The 21,713-nt window shown below is 39.0% G+C and overlaps 1 protein-coding gene across 11 annotated transcripts in view; it reads left to right on the forward strand.

Moving 5' to 3' along the window:
* DYNC1I1 (dynein cytoplasmic 1 intermediate chain 1) overlaps positions 1 to 21,713 on the forward strand; it is a 581,233-nt gene that overhangs the window by 551,683 nt on the left and 7,837 nt on the right. For all 11 annotated transcript variants that reach the window (XM_069587460.1, XM_069587454.1, XM_069587461.1 and 8 more), the window contains 2 exons: positions 6,157 to 6,297; positions 10,422 to 10,547. In XM_069587460.1, the coding sequence (XP_069443561.1) occupies positions 6,157 to 6,297; positions 10,422 to 10,547 (267 nt within the window). The remainder of the gene's footprint in view (positions 1 to 6,156; positions 6,298 to 10,421; positions 10,548 to 21,713) is intronic.

Raw genomic sequence — 21,713 nt, forward strand, 5'->3', positions numbered from 1 at the left:
TTTTCACAGTAATTCTCTACTGGCTTCACTAAAACGCCTTTAGGCGAACCCTTCGGTGCAGCTGATGTGCATAAAAATCGTGCCTGTGCAGGGAGAAATATACTCCTTTATGAACGAGGGAGGCAAAGCTTGTAGGTTTTTTTCCCGTAATTTTAAACACTCAAATACTAGTCAAAACCTGTGAATATGTATACATTCTTTTATATGGATAATTATGCTCTTTATTGGTGGCGCCTCCTGGATTAGAAGGATTTTTCATGCAAATAAGCAGGAGAGGAAGGTAGTGTAACAAAAAACACCTTTTATGTGGCTTATTCAGCAGAACTTCTACATTTATACAGAGGCAAAGGCTTTATTCCTGGATTTCTAGAGCCTTCTTTCTAATTATTTTATAATAACTAATTCAAATTAAAGTCCTCAGATGTACTTTTGGTTGAGGCAACCAAACAATAAACAGACTCCCTGTACTTAACTCTGTTAAGAATAGTGCAGCCAAAGTGTTTATGCTTGATTTTGAATCTCTCACCATGATAGAAGCAGGTAGAGGTAGGATTTGGGTATCAGGAGTATTGTTACAATATGAGCCACACAAATTAAGATAAATACAGGCTACTTTGTGCTTCAGGAGGACCCAGCATGTAGTTTGCAAATGTTTTCCATTTGGTTCAACAGCACCAAACTTCCCAACACCTTTTTTTTGGGCCAACAGTGTTGGTTTTTTGGTTTGGTTTGTGAGTTTGGATTTGTTTGTATAAGGACTTTCTTTTTATGGTAGAGGCATCCATTTTTGTGAGCTTCAAGTTTGGGGGTCCTTTAGTTTTTTTTTTAAGTGATATTGTGGTCTCACATTTTTAATGTTTCCTGGAAGAACTGGCTGGCTATTTAATTACTTCACCAGAACCCACATGACAATTTTTGAAGGACATTTTCTTATTACTTGTTGTTTAATATTATGGTGATGATGATTTTTTCCCCAACAAGATACAGTTTTCAAGGTAAGATTCCATTTGTTTCCTTGTATTTCAGAATAAAAATACAGAAATGCTACTGTTAGTTGTCCACCCCCATCCGACCAACCCATATAATACCCTTTTCCCTACTCCCCGCCCTCCCAAAGAAAGGTTCATGGTTTGGGTCGAGATTTCTAAGTTGGCTTTGAAAGCTAATCATTTACAGGCAGATGCAACCTCAAGAACCACAGTGTTTGGAGGTGTTCGGAGGCATTTTAGCACAAAATATTCCTTTTCATCAGCCTTCAAAAAACTAAAGCCCATTGGGACGCCTTGAGCTGTCTGATAAGAGGAAAATAAATCATATAGAGGAAAATAAACACTATATTTCCTGGATGTGACTTTGGTACATTTCTGACATCAGAAATAGAAATTCACCTCTCATGAAATCATTTTATACTTAACTGATTGGAAAAATGTGCAGCTCTCCTCATCGTCAGAAGTGTACTTATAAAATCAAAGCTCAATCTAGAGATCAAGTCTTTATTGTAAAACGTTGATGGATGTTGTAACTGTTCATTTTTGAACAGAATTCACTACCTGCCTCTTGTATGTAAATTTAGTATTTTTTATCCCTTCTCCAACTGGTCAAATAAATCTTTTATTACTTTTATTATTTCATTTTTTTCACTGAAAACTACCTTCATATATCTTCGTGGATTTTGATGAAATATGAACTCAAAGTAAAAAAAAAAATTGCTGAGATATAAATTCCACAGAACATCAAGGAAGATGGCTTTAATTATAATATGTACTTTTGAATAACTCGTTGTTAAACTTTCACATGCTTTATTCCATTCAGCTCTTACCACAGAACAGTTATAGAATCACAAAGCCAGTGGGAACCCTTGAGGTCAGTTTCTCCAGATTTCCATCTTACAGATGAAAATAAACTAAGATCCGAGGATGCTAAGTTGAAATTTCCCGAGGTCTGTAGTTTTTGCACTTTCTCTTACTTCCTTTTCCGTTCCATCCTCCTCGTTTTATCCCCATCTATCAGATAATATAATTCAATTGGAGTCCTTCACCCAAGGCTGTATAGGCATTGAGTGAACTTGAACCTGGATCTTTGCTTTCAGCATCATTTTATTCTCCTCTCTAATGCATGGCCTGCATTAATCTCTGCTGGCTAAAAGGCCATTTCCACCCTTTTTCTTAGTTTGCTGGAGAGAAAGATTTCTGTTAGCATCGCAAGATGCCAAGGGTCCCTGGAATTGTATGGGGAGCAGCCTTGGGATTATTAATAACTGATTCAGGAAATGAAAGGTTCTGACTGTGATATTTTTAACTCTTCCTAAAAGTTACATAAGGTGTGCTTAGTAAGTATGGGTTGAATTGAATGGGATAGCAGCCAGGACTGGTAACAGATTTCTCTTTCTGTGAAGACTGGAAACCTTCACTGTATTTCATAGAGGACCCCCCACGGTTCCAGCAAACAGAAAATGGACTTAACAGCTAGAAAAACCAAAGAACCAACTCCAACGTCGCCACGTACAACGTCGGGAAAGCTACTGACTTTCCTGAACTGTCATTTTATTTTCTGTAAATATTGTCTACCTTTCAGAGATTTGATGTGAATTAAATTAGGCAATATGTATATAGAGTCAGGCACACGCAAACACCCAGTAATATACCCTGCCCTGCGCTTCAAGCCTGTCTGGGAGGTGACTGGTAGCCTACTTCTCCACGTCGAGAATCAGGGCATTAAAATCATGCTGATCCGTGTCTGGATATTTTAGCATTTGGGGGGCACAGCCCTGGAAACTTGTCTGGTTATTACAGCTTTATTTCATTGGCGTGCGTCACACATACTGTGGGCTGCGTTACAAGGCAGTTTTCCTTTTCCTTTTCTTTTTTCTAACAGGCCACCAATACCAAGCAGGGCATCAGAAAAAGAGAATACACAAGTGAAGGGGTTTTTGCCTAGTGAAATTTGATTGTCTTGAAAAACACTTTCTATGGTACACACAGTGGAATGATATTTACTTTACTAAGTGGCCTAGTATTTTGCAGAGTAAATATCTAAGATTATCAAGCTTCTGTAGCTTTAATACATACAAATGATGTTACAAGTTCCTCCTCAAAAATCACTGGTCAAATTTGCCCCTACACTTTCCACCTTTTCAAAACTTGTAGTGTTTTAAAACTGGTGCTAATGCACTAGCAAGCTATAACAACTTTGTGTATACAAGCATCTATGTTTCAGAATTCAAAACCAGAATCTTTAGGCCCTAATGCTTTTGATGTATTATATGAAAGTGCTAGTATTTCATGATATATATGTAAATTAGGAAATGTTTTATATTAAGTGTTTGAGACAAATTTTCAGAGAGGTTTTCAGCTTACCTTTTGAGTCCCAAATAAGATAGAATGAAAGCTCCTTTATCGAAAAAAAACTGCACTTAATATTTGGAATAGCAGTGCTTACTGTTATAAGAGTGGCATTAGCCTATGCCTGTGGTGTCTGGTGATCTAATCTTGGGAACTAGTGGGTCACGGATGGTGGTTCCCTTGGTACCTTGCTAATGCCTTCAATCCTGACCAAGGCTTCTTCATCCTGTAAATTTATCAAGGTTAAAACAAATCCTTTGAAAAGATAAATCCTCTCCCTTGCCCCAAATGTGCACAATCTGTAATTTAGAATTACTTGCATAGTGACTTTTAGAATGAAAGATTCAGTCTTGGAGGTAGGAGGTAATAAGGGAATATTAGCATTTCGGTACAAGACGATTTAATACGAGAAAATTGGTTTTTGGTCGGATGAAACTAAAAGTTATTTCCAGATGTTTAAAAGGTAAAATATCCAAGATATACTACAGTTTTGACTAAGTTTCTTTAAAAAAAAAAAAAAAGCCACCAAAAGAGAAAAGGAAAGAAACACTAGAGATTAGCAATGTAATTTGAGAGAATTAACATATCAAATAATATCAGCTTCTTAGAAAATGCCTGGATGGTTTTAAAGCTGGATGGTTTTCTAATTGAGCAAAGCAAGGACTGTAGATTAGTTATATATTTATTGAATGTCTGTGTTCATCTGTGTCTACACCTCTATATGCTCAGTTATCCTATCAGCTGGGTTATTAATAAAGGGTCCTGAGAACTGGCTTTTTAAAGCATGTATAAATCTTTTCTACTCTTTGATTTTAAGAAAAATATGTTACTCATATTCTCTAACAAATAGTGACTGGCTAGCTATAAAGTCAAGAATTTGGGACGAATAATCTTCTACTAAGAGAATTTAATACTCAGAAGCAATCAATGAAGGACCACCTACTTTATCTACCCTGGCTTTTTTTTTTAATATTAATTTAAAAAGATAATGTTTTCATACTATTTTAAGGCATCACTGGATATTCAGATTCTCTGGAGAAGGAAGTTTGAATCATCTAGTCCAAGCAGTGAGAGAGGATGGGAAAAAGCCACATCAATAGCAAATAGGCAAATAATCTTAGGTCCAAATTAGAGTGCAAATGTGGGATAGAATAGATATGTTGGCATAAGAGTTATAATGTAGAGGAGTAAAATACAAAGCTGTAAAACTAATGTCCATTTAATTCTTTTTGCGATTAGCAGTGTTACATGTTTTTCTAGCTACTTCTTAAATTAAAAATAAGACCACACACACTACCCACCCTACACACACAATGTCTCACCTAAAATCTTCTGTTGCTTTAATAGTCTTACAACTATATTCACGTCTCAGCAATGCCAAAGCAAGATAATTCATGGAAGGAGACATCACTTAGTCACTACCTTAAATTTTTGCATTAGGTTCAGGCTGTGGGAGTTTTATTGTCTTCTTACAGATTTTTTTCCCACTTTGAGTTCAGCATATGGATTTTGGGCTTTTTATTTTCTCTCACAAAACATCTTGGGAATTTGCTCAGATATTTGGTGCTGATTCCCCACAGATAGGTTCTTTGAACATTTTCTGCAGAAAGGATTTGCTTGTTCATATTTTGTGTTATCATTCTTTGGTCTTATTACGCTGGCCTGTACAGGCATTCGACGGTGCCCATGAAGAGGGTACAGACAGCTGACTGGATGAAGACATTGGGGAAAAAAACTCCCATTGTTTAGATTTCTGTCAGAGGATATAAGAATACTTAATTTCTTTTATCTCTAGGGCTTTCATTATCATTTAAATTTCATTTTACATTAATTGATCAGGGATTAGTAAAGCCATTATGCAGAAATTAGAATAAGACAAGCCAGATGGAATGAATAATTCATGAAGTCCAATTACGTTTTATTTCTGGTGTACTTGCCTCTGACTTCTGTGCTATTTTGATGTGACAATATTCGCTGGAAATCAGGAGTGCCATTTTAATTTATTGTATCCCTCTGGAGGGGAAGCTTTTGTATGCAGTAGGGGTGTGTTAATGCATTTTCCCCCCAAAACACCGATTTTCAGGGCTCTTAGAAATATTGGGTGAGCTAGAAAATGTGATTCGCCTTCCACGGAGGTTGAGGGGACAGTGCATTGAGCCTCACCAGTACACCTGATTTGGGTGAACTGATCCTAGATGGAGAGGCCAGAGTCTCAGAACCGCGAGATGTTTCGCGTGCCCGACGAGCTAACGATCCCTTTAAACTACGTGACCCCATTCCCGCGCAAAGGAACCATTAAAGTATAAATCTGGCCCCGGAGTCGGATTGGAAGCAGAGCTGCAGCCACGGAAAACGGCCGCTAGGTGGCAGGCGTTGCCTTCCGTGCTAAGGGTTCTGAGTCACCGCGATTGCCCGGGCTTCCAGAGCCTTCCCCCGCGGGTCTGACCCCGGCGAGCCGAGCACGCCTGGGTTCGGCCCCCAGCAGCTCGCATCGCGCAGCCCGACGAGCACCCCGAGTGCCCGGGCCGCCCGTTCACCTGTGTGGAATGTCTCCCCCGACTGTGTCCGAAGCCGCCTCCCCGCCCGTCCCAGCCCCCAGCCCCTTAGGAGTCCCTCCCCGCCCCCCACCCCCGGTATTTATTTATGCCAGTGGACAGTTCTAGTAACTTTAAAGCTGCGGTTCACCTTCCCGAGGACTTTCATCTCGGGAAGTTTTATGACACTTTGTGAATGTGCAAAGTTTTTAATTAGGCTCGCTAGACAGCCCGAGGCAGCGGCAGCGCCACAAAGTCTTCACGGTCTCTCTGCTTTACAGCACAACAAGCCGCTCTACTCCTTTGAAGACAATGCCGACTATGTGTACGATGTCATGTGGTCGCCCGTGCACCCCGCGCTCTTTGCCTGCGTGGACGGGATGGGGCGCTTGGACCTCTGGAACCTCAACAATGACACCGAGGTGAGCGCAGGCGCCGGACCCGGCGGGCTGGGAGGGGGGCGCCGGCGGCTTCTCTCCGTCTCCCCCTCTCTCAGAAACGGCCTTTTTTTGGACAGACCCTCTAATTGCAGCTGTGCTGCCGACCCCCCCATTCTCCGCTGCTCTGCAGGGAATTGGCAGATGCATTTGGCCCCAAATCATTTAATCTCACTTCATCCCTAAAACCGTGGCAGAATCCTGGACAATTGACGACCCTTCTTTGCAAAGAGCAAAACCATACGTGTTCACGCCTTTCACTGCGGGAAAGGACACTGGGGCATATTTGAGAGTGGTGTTGAAATAACTATGGGCAAACACTTGGAAAAGTAAGCTTTTGTGGACTCTGACTTGAGATTGGGCTTTTTTAAAGGGCTATTTGCCAGTGTTTGCTGTTTGCACGATTTCTGTTTTAAATCTGTAAAAGATGATTCTCTGGACTGTTGATGTTTAGATCTAGTGTTCATTTAATTTTTAGAAGGTAAATAATCCTTGTCTAAGAGACTGAACTCACCACTCTTGTAATAGTTTCTATCTCTGAACATGTTTATTAAATTCAGTAATTTTTAAAAAATATTTTAACATGTCACATTTGGAGTACTTCACAAGTGAAATTTTTTTCAAAAGGCAATTAATCACAGGGAAATAGTCTTTAAAAAAATCATGCTGTATACATGTTTTTAAAATTATGTCACATGGCTTATTCCTTTTTTCCACTCTCAAAATTATTGAGGTGCTGATTTTCAGGTACTAGAGTTTGGGGGTTGAGTTTAAAAAGAAACAAGAATATTAAAGGTCCTTCAGTTTAATACAATAAAATGGTCTGGTCATCAGCTGGTCCGTGATTTAGGGTAGCTCTCCATCAATAAGAGTGGACAGGTAAGAAGAACAAGTGCTGAAAACTACGTGTCAAGTGGAGAACAAGGGAGAGGTCTTTTGAAGTGTTCTGAACAGGAAACAGCTCAGCCTTTTTAATTAGGAAGCCTGCAGCTGGGGGATGTGAAGAGAACCGGGCTGCCCTGATATTTTTTGGGGAGGGGCAGAGAAATATCCTTCAGGTGTTAATACTGAGTCACTGTATCATACAAGATTATATGCACCTAAAACCACTGCCAAATAGTTGTCTTTTACAAATCTTTCCATTTAACTCTGTTTTTGATTTTTCCTTTTGGCTACCAGAACTGCATGACAAGGACAAGAGTTATGTAATGAAGTGTCCTTAGAAATGCAGGGCAGCAGTACGTGCAGGGCCCATCATTTCAGACTTTGAAACATTTATAACATTATTGCCTTTCATGGAAAGGTGCCTACTACTAGACAATGTAATGGTTTCCCAAAGTCTTTCATCACCATTGATTAAAATCATATTGTTTCTTTTGGTAGAATAAACTCATTCACTGTAAACAACCCAAAAAGCACAGTTTTCAGTTTGACTTAGGAAACAACCCACCTCCTGCCACACACACACGCAATTAGAAATCAGATTTACTAGAAGTGAGTTCAGGTGATACTCAACTATTAATATGGTGCAGTGGCGTGTCCTACCAACTCCTTAGTAATTCCTCTGTAACTCTTTTTGTTTAGTTTTGGTTTTTTTTTATCTGCTCTTTAGGTAAAATGAAATAATATCTCAGCATTGCCAAATGTGATTTTTTTTTCTCCCTTCCCTCTCTCTAGGTATCAAGAGACAACCACATAAGTCCTTTATAGCTAAGCATTTTAAGAAATCATTACTAGGCATGCAAATCGTTTAGTTTTGCGGTGAACGTAGGTCTGCTTTTGCAATAATAGTAGATACATTGAGCCTGATTCAGATCCAGTAATAAACTGAACACTTTTTAAAACCCTCAAATCACTTTCGTCTTCTGTCAAGTTGAACAAGATTTTTAAAATATTTGTCCGATTAGAAATTAGATTTGTTTAAAAAAAAAAACCAAAAAGCCTGAAACTTCAGTGCTTCTTAGTCGGTGTTCGAAATACAGTGCTTTTTAAACCAACTTATTCCAAGTACTCCTATGCAAAGACAGTTTTTACATTCACCTACTTCACTGTTACTGATCTCTACACAGTGTGGTAAATTATGTGTATATATTCTGTGTTTGCAATTAAAATGATTAAAAACTGTGAAAATATCTAAGAAACTGAAATACAGGAGTAAAAGACAGTTATGCATTATTTTCATTATAGATTCAGTGACTTTTGAAAACTCATTACTTGTCAAATTAATGAAATATTTTTGTCATTTTCTTCATACATTTCATAATTCTTTTAGTATGTGTTATAGACTGCCAGTTTCTATTTTTTTACCCCCACCATTTATAGCATCTATGAAAAGAAGATATTTTTAAATGGTTAAAATAGAAATTGTTCTAGTTTGCTACATTACTTAATTCTAAATAAATATATAAAATTCTTTAATATGTTTTAGGCATAATTTAAAATGTATCCAAAAATCATTTTATTTTGAGTGATCTTTTGTCATATTTATATTAAGATTAAATACTTTTTATTCAATTTTTGAGATTGTTCAGAGATAAAATCTGATATTAACCAGCATTAGGAAAAGTGGGAGCCTTATGATCTACCTAAATTATGGAGTTAAAAATTTTAACTCTGAAAACTATCTAGCTGATTCTCAGATTTGTTTTCTGAGTAGCACACTAATGACAAAGTGTATTGACAGAATTATGGCCTATTGCAATTCATATTGGTTTGGCCTTTGAAAAATGTGGTTAAAAATTCAGTCTGTAGCACTGCACAGCAGGTCCCTTTATTGTAGAAATTGTGTATTAAAAAAAAAATGAGCTGGGGACTTTTTGTTTTACATTTTTGCTATCAATTGACATACCGTGATTTAAGCAGGTAAAAGAATTTTTATTGATTTCAAGATTAAATTTAAACATAGATTCTTACATATGATGGAGTTTTTATTGCTATTTTAAAGATAGGTGTTGGGTCAATAATCTCATATAAACAGATGGTTTCAATTCCCTTAATAACAGAACGCCGGGGGGCCGGGGGTGGGGTGGGGAGGGCAGAGGCACAGGCCAGGTCGTGTTTCCACCCTAAGAAGTCATGTGTATTAGACACAGGTCTTGAAACAGTGGCATGAGATGATGTTGGTGGCCCTCTTTTCACTATGTATTTTTTTCCTTTTTGTTTTAACATTTACCTTTTTTAATGGGCTGTTGTCCTTTCCTATTCAACATTCTTGTAGAAAGCTCAGAGAGCTGATCTTTCTATCAGTTATAAACTCCCAAACTTCCAGATGCGAGTTTACACACTCATGATGAAAGAGGGGTAGACCCACTAAAATTCTTTTTTCCAAATAGTAAGGTCCTTACAACAAATACTGTGGGTTCCATCTCAGCACCTCCAGTTCACTTTAATAATGATTAATATTTGCAATTATCAATGTTGTCAGATTTCAGGTGCTTATTAAAGGAGGTGTAAGGCCTTTTCTACAAGTGCGTGCTCCACTCTGTCAGGATATCGTCCTGAGGACATTTTCAGAGTTAGCCCTTCCTGCACCTTGGTACTGCTGGGAGGAAGGAAAACAGGGTGGAGAGAGAAGAAGCAGGAGAACGTGAGGTTTTGAACTTTTTCTTCTGAGCATCCCTTCCGTGATGAGGTTTCAAGGGACCAATACATTTTTTTCCCCTGAAGACTCTTAGTGATATGACTTATTTTTCACCGTACACCCCATCCTCGCCCTTTATAGTATCCTTAATCTTGGTAAATCCTGAAGTCTCCCTCCTCTCCGTCAATCCATAAATCAGGACCCGATCAAGAAGTCTCACATTGAGCTGCCTGTGCCTGTACGCCGTGCATAATCCGCAGAAATGTTTATGTCACTCGTGCCCACTGACTATGGCAAGAGACTCCCTCTCTGTTCCTTTTTCGTTGAAGTGTCTCTCCTCTCTACCTCTTAATTCAGTGGAGCATATGATTTAAGAACAATGAATCCTTTACCAACTGCACAAGAGACGAATGTTACTTCACGCACACGCAGGCCGCGGTGACTCATCCAGTTAAACGTAGCACTGTCGATTCGTATGTTTCAGTTCATATTCAGAGGTTCTTGGTTTCTCTCGTAACCCCTTTGGCAGGTCCCAACAGCAAGTGTGGCCGTTGAGGGGGCGTCCGCCCTGAACCGTGCTCGTTGGGCTCACGGTGGCAAGGAAGTTGCCGTTGGGGACTCGGAAGGCCGTATTTGGATCTACGACGTCGGAGAGGTACATGTTACTCGGTTTGGGTGTTTTGATTTAGTGTTTCGGTGTTCAGGCTTCTTCTTTTTTTTTTTGGCTTGTGTATCTGGTTTAAATACCTAGTGAAATTTTTGGCAGCACCTTGTGGACTGTGAGAGCCCTCTCGAGTACATTTGCAGATTTCCATTGACTTCAGTGGGAGTTTGGGGAGACTTCCTTGGGGCCTCCAGGACCTGTTAGTTAATGATCAGGCTACTTTCTGAGTGCTGTAGAATTCCCAGCTATCCTCTGATGAAGCATGGTCCTCTCTTGGCCTGCACTCCCACCTACCCTACTCCCCTGCCAATTTCATGAGAATGAAAAGGTTGCCAAATTCATCATGCTAACATTGAATTGGGAATTTGTTGTTTATTTTGAAAAGTCAAGCTTTAGTTGGTGTGTTCAATTAAAAGGTATATACTATTACTCTTTAATTAAAAGTAGCCAATTAAATAGCTGAGGTGAGTCAGAACTTTGTACCGCTTTCGTGATATTCAAAATTGTTATATGCAGTGTATACTTCTCTGGTTTATCTTGTTATATGATTTATAAAATACTTCTGAATATTATGGCACATATCAGAAGAACTGCATATTTGATTTCAGATAAATCTCCTTGAATATCCATACTACACTTAATCATTACATTACAGAACAATTTTATGGAAGCATATCTGTTTGTTTTTGCTCTGTGAGAAAGTGTTGACAAAAATCTTCATTTCTGATGGGGTGAAAGAAGTTTTTTCTTCAAGACAAACAAAATATTGAACTTTCAAGCCAAACAAAATAAGCATGTGTAACTTGTGTTAGTGTAATACGAATCAAACATTTGCATTCCGGGGGGAAATACACCACATTTCTAGGCGTGACATCCTACGCCTCAGGAGTGTGCTTTGAGTGCCTGGTGGGTGGGCAGAGCTGATCACACCGAGAAGGGTTCTTTATGTTTTCATCAATGAGCTTTCTACGATTTTGGCAGTCCTAGGTAAAGGTTTGTTTGTGGAACTTTGGTGATGCTATAGGGCAGAGTTGGTTGTGTTGAAACAAGCTGGATGGTGTTTGTGTGTGTACATGTTTTTATATGGAGGCAGAAACTGAATGACTTCAGAGATGGGAGTTTTCTGCTTGGAGATGTACCCCTCTTAAGTAAAATAGCTGAAGAACCTCTCCGTTTCACTACATACTGTTTCATTAGACTCCCCCTTAACTACTCCTGATACCACAAGCTGAGTCATTCCAACAGTGACAAGGCTCTGTTAATATTCATCCCCAGTGGCGAGAAGGGAATGGTCTGGTGACTACTGACGTAGCTTGGAATCTTTGAGAAAGAGAATACCCTTCGGAACTGAAAATATTGCCGATACCTTCTAAAGCCAAAATATTGCCAGTATTTCCTTCAGTGACTATTTCAGTCAGTGCATCTTTTTCATGGTCTTCGTCAAGACAAAACTAAGCAGCAAGAACATGTATTCTACACCAGTTCATTTGTTTAGAAAATTTGAGAGGTAGAAAAGAAGGGAAATATTAAGAAACAAAAAAGTTTCTCTCTTTCCTTTGTTTATAATGGGTATAACAACAGCAGAGAAAACAGATGCGCTCAGAGATGAAATGGTAGAAATAGATGAAATTTTAAAACTCCCGTCTCTACCTCCTTGCTTATTATACATAGCATTCCTTAACTCCTTTAGAGTATATACAACATTACTTTATCCAAAAGCACTGAAAAGTATCATAGTTCGACAGTCTGGTTTATTTAAAGGAAGGCATTTTGAAAAACTTGCATGTTGACCACACATATTTCATATATAAACATAATTCATATATACATGTAATACACATTCACACACACCACCTTTAGGCAGTAAGGAAATACAGCATAACATGTATACGGAATTTACTGCAATAAGTTATGATATAGCCATGGGACAGAATTACTTGACTGACTCATAATTTGGGAATATATTTGATTTTGTAAGTTGCTTTGACTGATATGTGGCTGCTAAAACGTCTTCCTACGTTGCTGTCATCATTTCTAAATTGTATAGTGTTGGTATACTCATATTTCCTCTATCGTACTAGCAAGTCAGGCTGGTTTTCATTTGGGTATTATTGCCCTTGCTTTTCTAAGTGATATTACAGGCTATAGTAATGTCTGCAACTCCAGGCCAGTCTCACCTATTGTCTGGAGTCCAGACAGGCTATAGAAAAATCTCTGTGACATATAATAGGCCCAACTATTTGTAGGGTTGTTTATCCCTACAAATTCACTACCAGGAAAAAAAGGGTTATACAATTTTTTGAGAGAAGCTAATATTATAATCTTCTAGCCCTTTTCTGAGGGACCAAACATCAGGATAGGCTTATATATTTGAACAGTTCCTTCTGTATTGTTTGATCCTGTAAAAAGTCATCTATAGCTCAGAAAAACTCAGACTTTACAACATAATCTTGCTGAAAGTATATATTTTCCTGAGTATTTTTGTAACATATTTACAAATTTATCTCGTGTATTTTGGGGGAGAAATAAAGGGGTACTTTTCTGTCCTAATACCCTGTTCTAAGTTTCTGAAGACCAACTCTGTAGAGTTCCATGTACTGAAGGGAAAGATGACTTTCCAGCAGCTAAGTTTAGCTGAAGCCCACCTGGGAGAGATGGTAGATCATGGGAGATACTGCCTTGACGGTAATTACTGTTGTCTCGTTTACCAACCTGGAACTGACGGAGCGTAACTGTCCTTAAATGCTGTTGTGTTATGTTAGTCACTTCCAACTCTCTGCAGCCCCGTGGACTGTAGCCCGCCAGGCTCCTCTGTCCTTGGGATTCCCCAGGCAAGAATACTGGAGTGGGTTGCCATTCCCTTCTCCAGAGGATCTTCCCAACCCAGGGGATCGAACCCCAGTCTTCCACACTGCAGGCGGATTCTTTACCGTCTGAGCCACCAGGGACGCCCCTTAGAAGAGAAGGGCACCCCGTAAACAGCACCCCGCCAGCCTTTGTAATCACCTACACTGTGGAAAGCCAGACAGAGTGCCTTTACAGCAACCTGGCCCATCTAGAATTCAAGGTCAAATCCAATACCGGTGCACGGCTGACAAAGGAGAAGGGTTTGGAGCAGGAAGTGACTTTCAAAGGAAAAAAAATTAGAGGAAAAGAAAAAGGATGTCATTGAGGATCAGACTGCGCGGAAACTCTGCTCCCATTATCTGTATTTAAAATTGGTCCTCCAGTCCCCTTTAAAACGAAACCCATCACCAGGGTCACGCTGGCCTTTGGATAGAAAACCTGGCCTGTGGAACCTTCTAGGAAGATGAAACACTTTCAGGTAAGCCTTATAATACACTCTGGATATGAAAGTTAATGGTAGTTTTGAGAGGACAGTTTGTTGATCCATTTTCTTGGACCTCAGTACTTCAGATGGGTGTCTTGTCAGCCAAAGAACATCTCACACTCGTTCTCCCGTGGTGTTCTTGACCGAATCTTCTGTTAGGCTGTAGAGAAAGGAGGCGAGAGCAGCAGGCTCTCTCTCACTAAGGTCCTGTTTTAGAGCAAGGCTGGCTTCACCTGCGCTGTCGTCTTGCAGGGGCCCATGCAGAGGAGCCCTGCTGCTGCTGCTAAGTCGCGTCAGTCGTGTCCGACCCTGTGCGACCCCTTAGACGGCAGCCCACCAGGCTCCGCTGTCCCTGGGATTCTCCAGGCAAGAGTACTGGAGTGGGTTGCCATTTCCTTCTCCAGTGCATGAAAGTGAAAAGTGGAAGGGAAGTCGCTCAGTCGTGCCCGACTCTTGGCGACCCCATGGCCTGCAGCCCACCAGGCTCCTCCCTCCATGAGGTTTTCCAGGCAAGAGTGCTGGACTGGGGTGCCACTGCCTTCTCTGAGAGGTGCCCTGAGCTTGGTTTAAAGCTCTGCTGTCACTGTCCTGCAGTTGCTCAGACATTTTCCAGCAAGATGCCTCATGTTGCCAGGTTGCACTGGGTCCCTCAGACTCTGTATTCAGTCTGGTCCAGGAGAGTATTGTTTTCAGTACCCTCACAGTACAAATCAGAAATGAAAAGTTCTGGTCTTGACGAAGACCATTAGGAAAGAGAAATCTTTAGTGAGGTAGTTAAACGTCGTACCTGCTGTATGATGTTATTATTACCTATTCTTTGCACGCACACGTGCGTGCTCAGTCAGGTCTGACTCTTTGCGGCCCCAAGGACCGTGGCCTGGCAGGCTCCTCTGTCCATGGGATTCTCCAGGCAAGAATAATGCAGTGGGTTGCCATTTCCTTCTCGAGGGCATCGTCCCAACACAGGGATTGAACCCATGTCTCCTGCGTTGGCAGGTGGATATTTTTACCACTGTGCCACCCGAGAAGCCCAGTATTGATATTACCTATTCCTTAGGACTATTTTAAAATGTTGGATGAGAAGAGCAATGTTTCCACATTCTCAGTGTCATGATATTTGGGTATTTGGTGGATATTCTAGTTCCCCTCCCCACAACCCTCTTTTGATCACATAATTTTAACTGAGAGTGTAGTAAAGTTTTAGGGAGAGAGCACTATGATACCTACCTTCAGGTGGAGTTGAGGGACAGCCTTTCTCTGGCCCCTGAAAGGAGACTTCTGTGACTCCTGGTGGAGACAGCACCATTCAACCCAGGTCGCTGTGCCTTCCTGTGGGACCTGACATTCACCAGAGGGCACTGCAGAAAGGGACTTGGTGTCACCAGTCATAACCACCACCTGCCTCATCCTGTGTCCCAGCCGCGGTGCAGCTGCTGCAGGGAGTCCCGGCACAGTGCCCCCATGATCGTGCCCACCTCTGTTATGTACAGTTACCCTCCGTGACTTTAAAGATGATGGCAGAGAGCAGTGGCTCAGATCCAGATTTACTGATGCAATTTATTATGAACTTCTGAAGGGGTAAACAGGGGATTCTGTGTGCGCTCACTGAAATCACCAGATTGAGTCTGTCTGTCCTTTTTTTTTTTTCCTGTTACATTTAAATGGCAAAGGCATGAGTAACATCTCAAAGCCTCTGAGTAAGGAGGTAAAATATAAAACGCAGTGTTTTCAGGTAGGCCACATGATGCTTTGTTTATGCAGAATGTTTTTGGTTGTTTGATTTTGGCATTGTATCTGGAAAATATACTGTACACATTTATTTTCACAGATAGGGGTCTGTTTTCTTTGCAGAGCAGGTGCTTACCTCCTATTAGCATAAATGGAAGTTATATGAATTCTATGAAAGAGAAGACCCCTTTTATTATTTGGCTATAATTTTTATTCTATTCATGCATCTCAGAAGTTACTTAAATAGACAGTGGTTGCATGTACCCCTTAAAATTCAAAGATCTAAATTTTAAAATGAGCCCAGCACTTTAATAAGTTTGCAAGATTTTGCTCCCCAAACTATGGGACACCATCTGTGCTGGAGCTGTGTGAGCCCATTCAATTAATTGAAAGATGAGTAAGATAACAAGTCATAAATTAACTACAAATATAACCTGAAAATGTTGCGTGTATTCTTCTTCAGACCTGTTAATCATTGTTGGATTTTTCAAAAATGATGTGCGAACACACATATTCTTAAGAATTAAAAATAAGAATTACTCACGGCCAAGGCTCTTTACCAAATAGCAAGGTTTTCTATATAGAGAGAGAGAAAGCTGATTTTAACAGCACATGGGCCAGTGAGTGTAGAATTATTCACGTGTCCCGATGATTGATAACCAGCCTCGCTACCTGTCTTTCTTGCCGATGTGTTTTACAGAAAGCCCGTTGCCACTGTTAATGCTTCAGTGCAGTCACACAGATGCAGCTGTCATAAATATCCCCTAACAACTATGTTTGCTGCTTATCTGAATTAGTCAGAATGCTGTTTGCAGGCCCAGTTGTGAAAGAAGCAGTTTATCTTCTACCTCCTATTTATTTCTTTTTCCATTAACCTCTTCTAGGGAAGATTTTGTTTTCAGTTGGGATAAATATGCGTAAGTTTCAAATCCCTGATTATATTCCTACAGTAGTCAAACGATAAAATTCCAAAATCATTTCGGCTGAAAGTAGAGTTGGAAAAATAAAACGGCAGCTGAAAAACTGTAATTTGGGAGATGAGGAAGTCTTATTGCCCTGGCTCTCTCTGCTTAGCATCCTGTTCACTCATTATCTAAGGGAATGTGTATTAATCTTTACATTTTAACCCTGAGCTCTGGCACCATTTAGTGTGCCTTGTTTGCTGTGACTCTTGGGGGCCGAAAGAAAGGCAGTCATCTTATACAAATTGTAATAAATGCAGTAAATTTTACATTTGTCAATATGTTAAAAAGGGCCTTAAAAAATCTTGGAAGGGAAAAAGGAGAATATGAGATTAAATGCAGTCGCTAAAGCATGGTTTTAAATGTTCATCTGAATCTATTTTAAAGCTACAATTAAAAATTGGAATGAAAATTCTACATGGAATCCCAGTAGGAAAAATGACCTATGCAAGATACTGTAGAATGATGGTCAAGGTGTAATGTACAAGGACTATAAAAAGTGCCTCCAGCCGTTCTCACCGACAGCTAGAGTAAGAAGAAAAAGATTCCGTGAGCCGTTTTCCTTGTACTTTAAATCGCTGATCAGCATAGTAGCACCTGATAAACTGGAAATATTGGGAGTTAAAAGAGTGTTTGAGTGATGCAAAATAAATAATACACGTATGGTTTTTAAGTGGATTACACTGAGGCAATAATTGTTCGCTTCATGGAATGACTTCACGTTTTCCAGTAGGACAGGGCCTACATCCCTTTTCCACAGGAATTTATGCCCTGAATATAAATAATCCCCCTCTGTGGGGAAGGCTGGCATGCAGAACACAAAATACGAAGTTAAACTGAAATTTGGGGGTTGATTCAAATGAGAGTTCTTTAATGAAAAAGAACTGCACTTGAAATCAGTCGATTTAATTATTGTGCTTTATGAAAGCCATTATCCTCTGCCGATGACGAGCCCGATAGCGTGGCTAAGTTCTGGCAGTATCCAGGAGGGGAGGGGAGGGCAGAGCTAGGCTCAGCTTACCAGAGTCCAGTTATAATTGCCCCGAACACTTGTGTTTCTCATTAAATGAGTGTGGCCATAGGTTTCTGGACTCTAGAAAGTCTTTTAAGTGCTAGCTTATTCTTCCGTGGGTTAAACAGTGTTTTTTCCTTTGCTAATGCTAAACACTTCTGGTTTTTCCCTCCATGGAAAAGACTTATGCGATGCCCAAATCCAGATAAAAACTGAAAATCCAGATACTTAGTGTTTTTAACCTGAATGTTTATTATCATAGCCACAAACCTGTGCAGTTAAGTAAAAAGCACAAAGGCATATTTGTATGGACAGATTCGGGGTGCTAATAAATATAATTACATAAAATAAGCTACTTTGAAATAATATATTAGTTCATTTCCTTGTCATAATAAATTATATGTATTTGAAATAAAATCATCTGGTTAAAATATATGATTATAATTTTAGTGTTAACATGATTTTTTTCTAGGAAAAGTATGTTAAAAAGAAAGTGCTATTTCAATTAATGTTATAATTATTCATCTTATAGTAAATGTAGTAGCAGTGGGTCTATTTTGATAATTACATATGTTAAAGACCATGATTAAACTAATTATTATATAAATAGTATGCTTATTCAGGTAGCATTACTTTATAAATTTTCAAGCCACTTTTTTTTCTTAATTGATAAGAAAATACTTATGACTTTTATATATTACGGAGTAGTTGACTAAATGAAAAGAAAACCCTAATATCTAATTTTATAAAAACCAAGTTAATGTGTGCATAGTAATTTGCAATATTCAGTGAGATTAATATATTCCCATTTTGGTGATAAATGGTCTTTGAATATAAACCTTCTGAAACAAGTATTAGTTTGTATAATTAATCATCTTTATGATTCTTCTGTGGTTTCAAACTCATCTTCAATAGCAGTTTGGATTCTGAGGCAGTCATTAATTATAGTGTTAATTTTTTTTATGTCTAACAAAATTGTGTTTAGTTTTAGAATTTCAAAACTGCTAAATTTTATCTTGAAACATTACTGCCTAGAACTGTAGCCTCAAGTCACGGCTTGGACCAGCCAAGCATGAAGCTGCTCCAGTCATATGAGTCTAGATTAACACTAGCCTGTACAGAAATGAAGAGTTATTTGTTTCTTCTGTGAGTATGTGTGTTCCTATTGGTATATCTGAAATAGAATGTGAAATCAAAAATCTGCCTATACATGTTCACGCATAAATATTTATATGCCACGTAGGCTGGACGTGCAAAGTGAGGAAGTGAATGGATCATTGTATTCCACTTTCACGAAAGGTTTGGGTGATTTCTGAGACCGTCAGCTATCAGAACATCTTTTCCATTTCAAAACATGAATTATTTATCGTTTGGGGCATATCAGAGCTTAACACTGCAGGAGCAGTTTTGCATTCTTACTTTTTAGGCTGGCAGATAAAACTGATCAGTGGGCCCGGAATTCTCTCCGATCTTCGTCCTCATGGTCGGCCAGTACTTTTGCAACATTTAGATAGAACCTTTAATCAGTCTGGCAGCCCTCCTCTGGTTAATCACATGCCTCACTAGAGTTTTTCTGATCTTTAGAGTGCACATCTACAGGTACACAGACACTTACCCATTGTCGTCTATTTGAACAGGCCTAGAACAGTGCCTGGCACATACAGGCACTCAATAGTAATAAACAGGTGAATGACTGTTTCACAGGTGAAGGTTAAGAAAAAGCTTACTTGTGTGAAGTGTTCGGACGGCAGCCTCCAACTTGTCTATAGATTGATGGCCAGGAAAAAAATAACTATATTTGCATGGGAAAAGGTATGTAGAACATAAACTTAGAAAAGAGCGCCTGTTCTTCCTCTCCAATCTCTATTCCAGTTACTCTTCTCTCCTTTGCTTTGAAAAGTGAGCAGTTGGTCACTAGCCATAATGAAAGCCTAACAGTTGACTCAAATAGTTGTTAAACCACTGGAAAAATGCGTCTTTTTCATTATGCTTTTTTTGGACACTATAGATACGGTAAATCATGAACTACATTATACAAATAGCTCTTTTATGCCCAAACATTCAGTAGGAGGGAATGACATTTCTTTTATTACCTTGGTAAATGTTTTTAAGGTGTTTAGCAATAAGCCTTCGTTTTTGTCAAAACTGCTTAGATGCAGTGGTTGCTAGGAATTTACCAGAAAAACTATAGTTAATAATATCAGAAAGAGAAAGGATATATGTTTAGTCAGCTAGTCTGACAGGTCAGTTTGAGCAGTGTATGCGCTCTCATTTCCCCGTCATCCTGATCTTTTGTGTTATGGAAAAATAGTGGTAATGAAGTTTAAAAAGTTTATTTTCCATTATTGCCCATCAGTCAAATGTCTTTAGCATTTTTTTCCATCTTTTGAACAGAGAAATAGATGGTTCAAAATAATAGAAAAATAATGCTTAAGACATTTCTAAAGAAGAGGGTGACAAGATTTTAATACTGATGTGAGCAAGATCATCTTTAAGCCTTAGTGAATTAACTCTTTTTCAGCCGTGTGATTTTTTTTTCTTCTTCTTCTCAGGTGAAAACTTTAGAATTTTGTCATGGATCCCATGATGCTAAATTTTAACATGAAGAGTATTTCTAAATGTTCATTTTTTTTAATGAACAGTGTTTAAAATGATTTCCTTTGACATTTGCTGGCTTATTGAAATTGATATAGGCCCATATTTGTTACTGTTTACTTTGGACTTTTATGTCCTACCTTTATATCTTTCCTTAATTGGGTGGTAATGGATTTTTTAAAAGTATTGTTCTAACAAACATGCTATAAAAGTCATTTAAAGATTCTAGGAAGAGAACTTTAGCAGAAAGGTCTCAAGCTTCATGGGTGACTGAAGGTTCCCTTAGATGGGATTTTTAGACAAAAGAGATTCTTTCTTAACCAAAAAATAGTCAGATACCATCAGACGCCCATGGGGTAGCATGCTGCTAAATTTCACAGAAATTTTAACCACTGACTGGTAATAGCAGATGCTACAGAATGGAGACCAATGCAACTCCTACTTTCTGGGCTTCTCTGAAACTGCTGTAAATACTTAGTTACCGCACAGTATGCACTCCGGTATATTTGTGTGCTCTCTACACTGCGTTCTGGCTTGGAATTTTGGTTCGTGGTTTCATCCATTGTTACCAGTGATGGTAGACTCTCCAGAGAGTTAAATACAGTGGAGCTTGGTCGTTCCATTCCGACGGCTGTTTCGTTGCTTATTACCTCCCACTTTGCTTCCATCTGTGTGTGTGGCAAAGGGGATTGTCCTAAAAACTATAGGCTTCCTCTGAACACAAATGTGTGTTTGTACACCAGTTAGTCCCCAGTCTCCTGAACTGGGGTGACATTAATTATCGGACTTTAAAAAAAGCTTTTAGAGCTTAGGAGGGTTTAGCAGTTCTATAGAAATCCATGTTCATCTCCACAGTTTCTGTAAATGCATTAACAAACAAAAAAATCAATGCTTATTAAAGTAAAAAGGTAATTTGTAAGATATCATTTTTAAAGAAAACTTTCATTTTTAGGTTAATACAGGAGCTGAATTGTCATGTATTTTGGAATCCATGGTTCATGTAATCAGGGTTTTTTTTTTTAATGACTCCGTTTAATTGAAAGATTACAAAGATGCTGGTGAACCACATGCTTATGGAATATTCATCCTGAAACCTGGAGTCCTATTCATTTTGTTTGGTTTCTTAGATACATTAAGCATTATAAACTGAAATCACGGAACACTTTTTGTCTTAATTATCCATGCTTTTTTAAAAAAAAGTAACCTACTTTTATACTAAGCAAGGCCTGAGAGATATTTTTACCATAAAAAATATAGCATTGGGCTGGTAGGAGTTACGCAGATAATGCAGCTATTTAAAATCAGCTGCTAGGTACTATAAACCCTTTAAAATTACTAACAAATGAGGGAGGCTTGACTGAGGACTGTTCAGAATGGTTAGCCACGTGCTTATAAAAAAGGACACATGAATGATATTTGTGTGTTTAACCCTGGTTATAAAAAGTCATTTGATTTTTATAAGAGCATGTTCAGTGGTTACAAGGCCTTACGACTTGAGCTAAAAATGTAGAATCCCACTATAGAAAGTG

This window comes from Ovis canadensis, chromosome 4 (genome assembly GCF_042477335.2).
Source record: "Ovis canadensis isolate MfBH-ARS-UI-01 breed Bighorn chromosome 4, ARS-UI_OviCan_v2, whole genome shotgun sequence".
Lineage (NCBI taxonomy): Eukaryota > Metazoa > Chordata > Mammalia > Artiodactyla > Bovidae > Ovis > Ovis canadensis.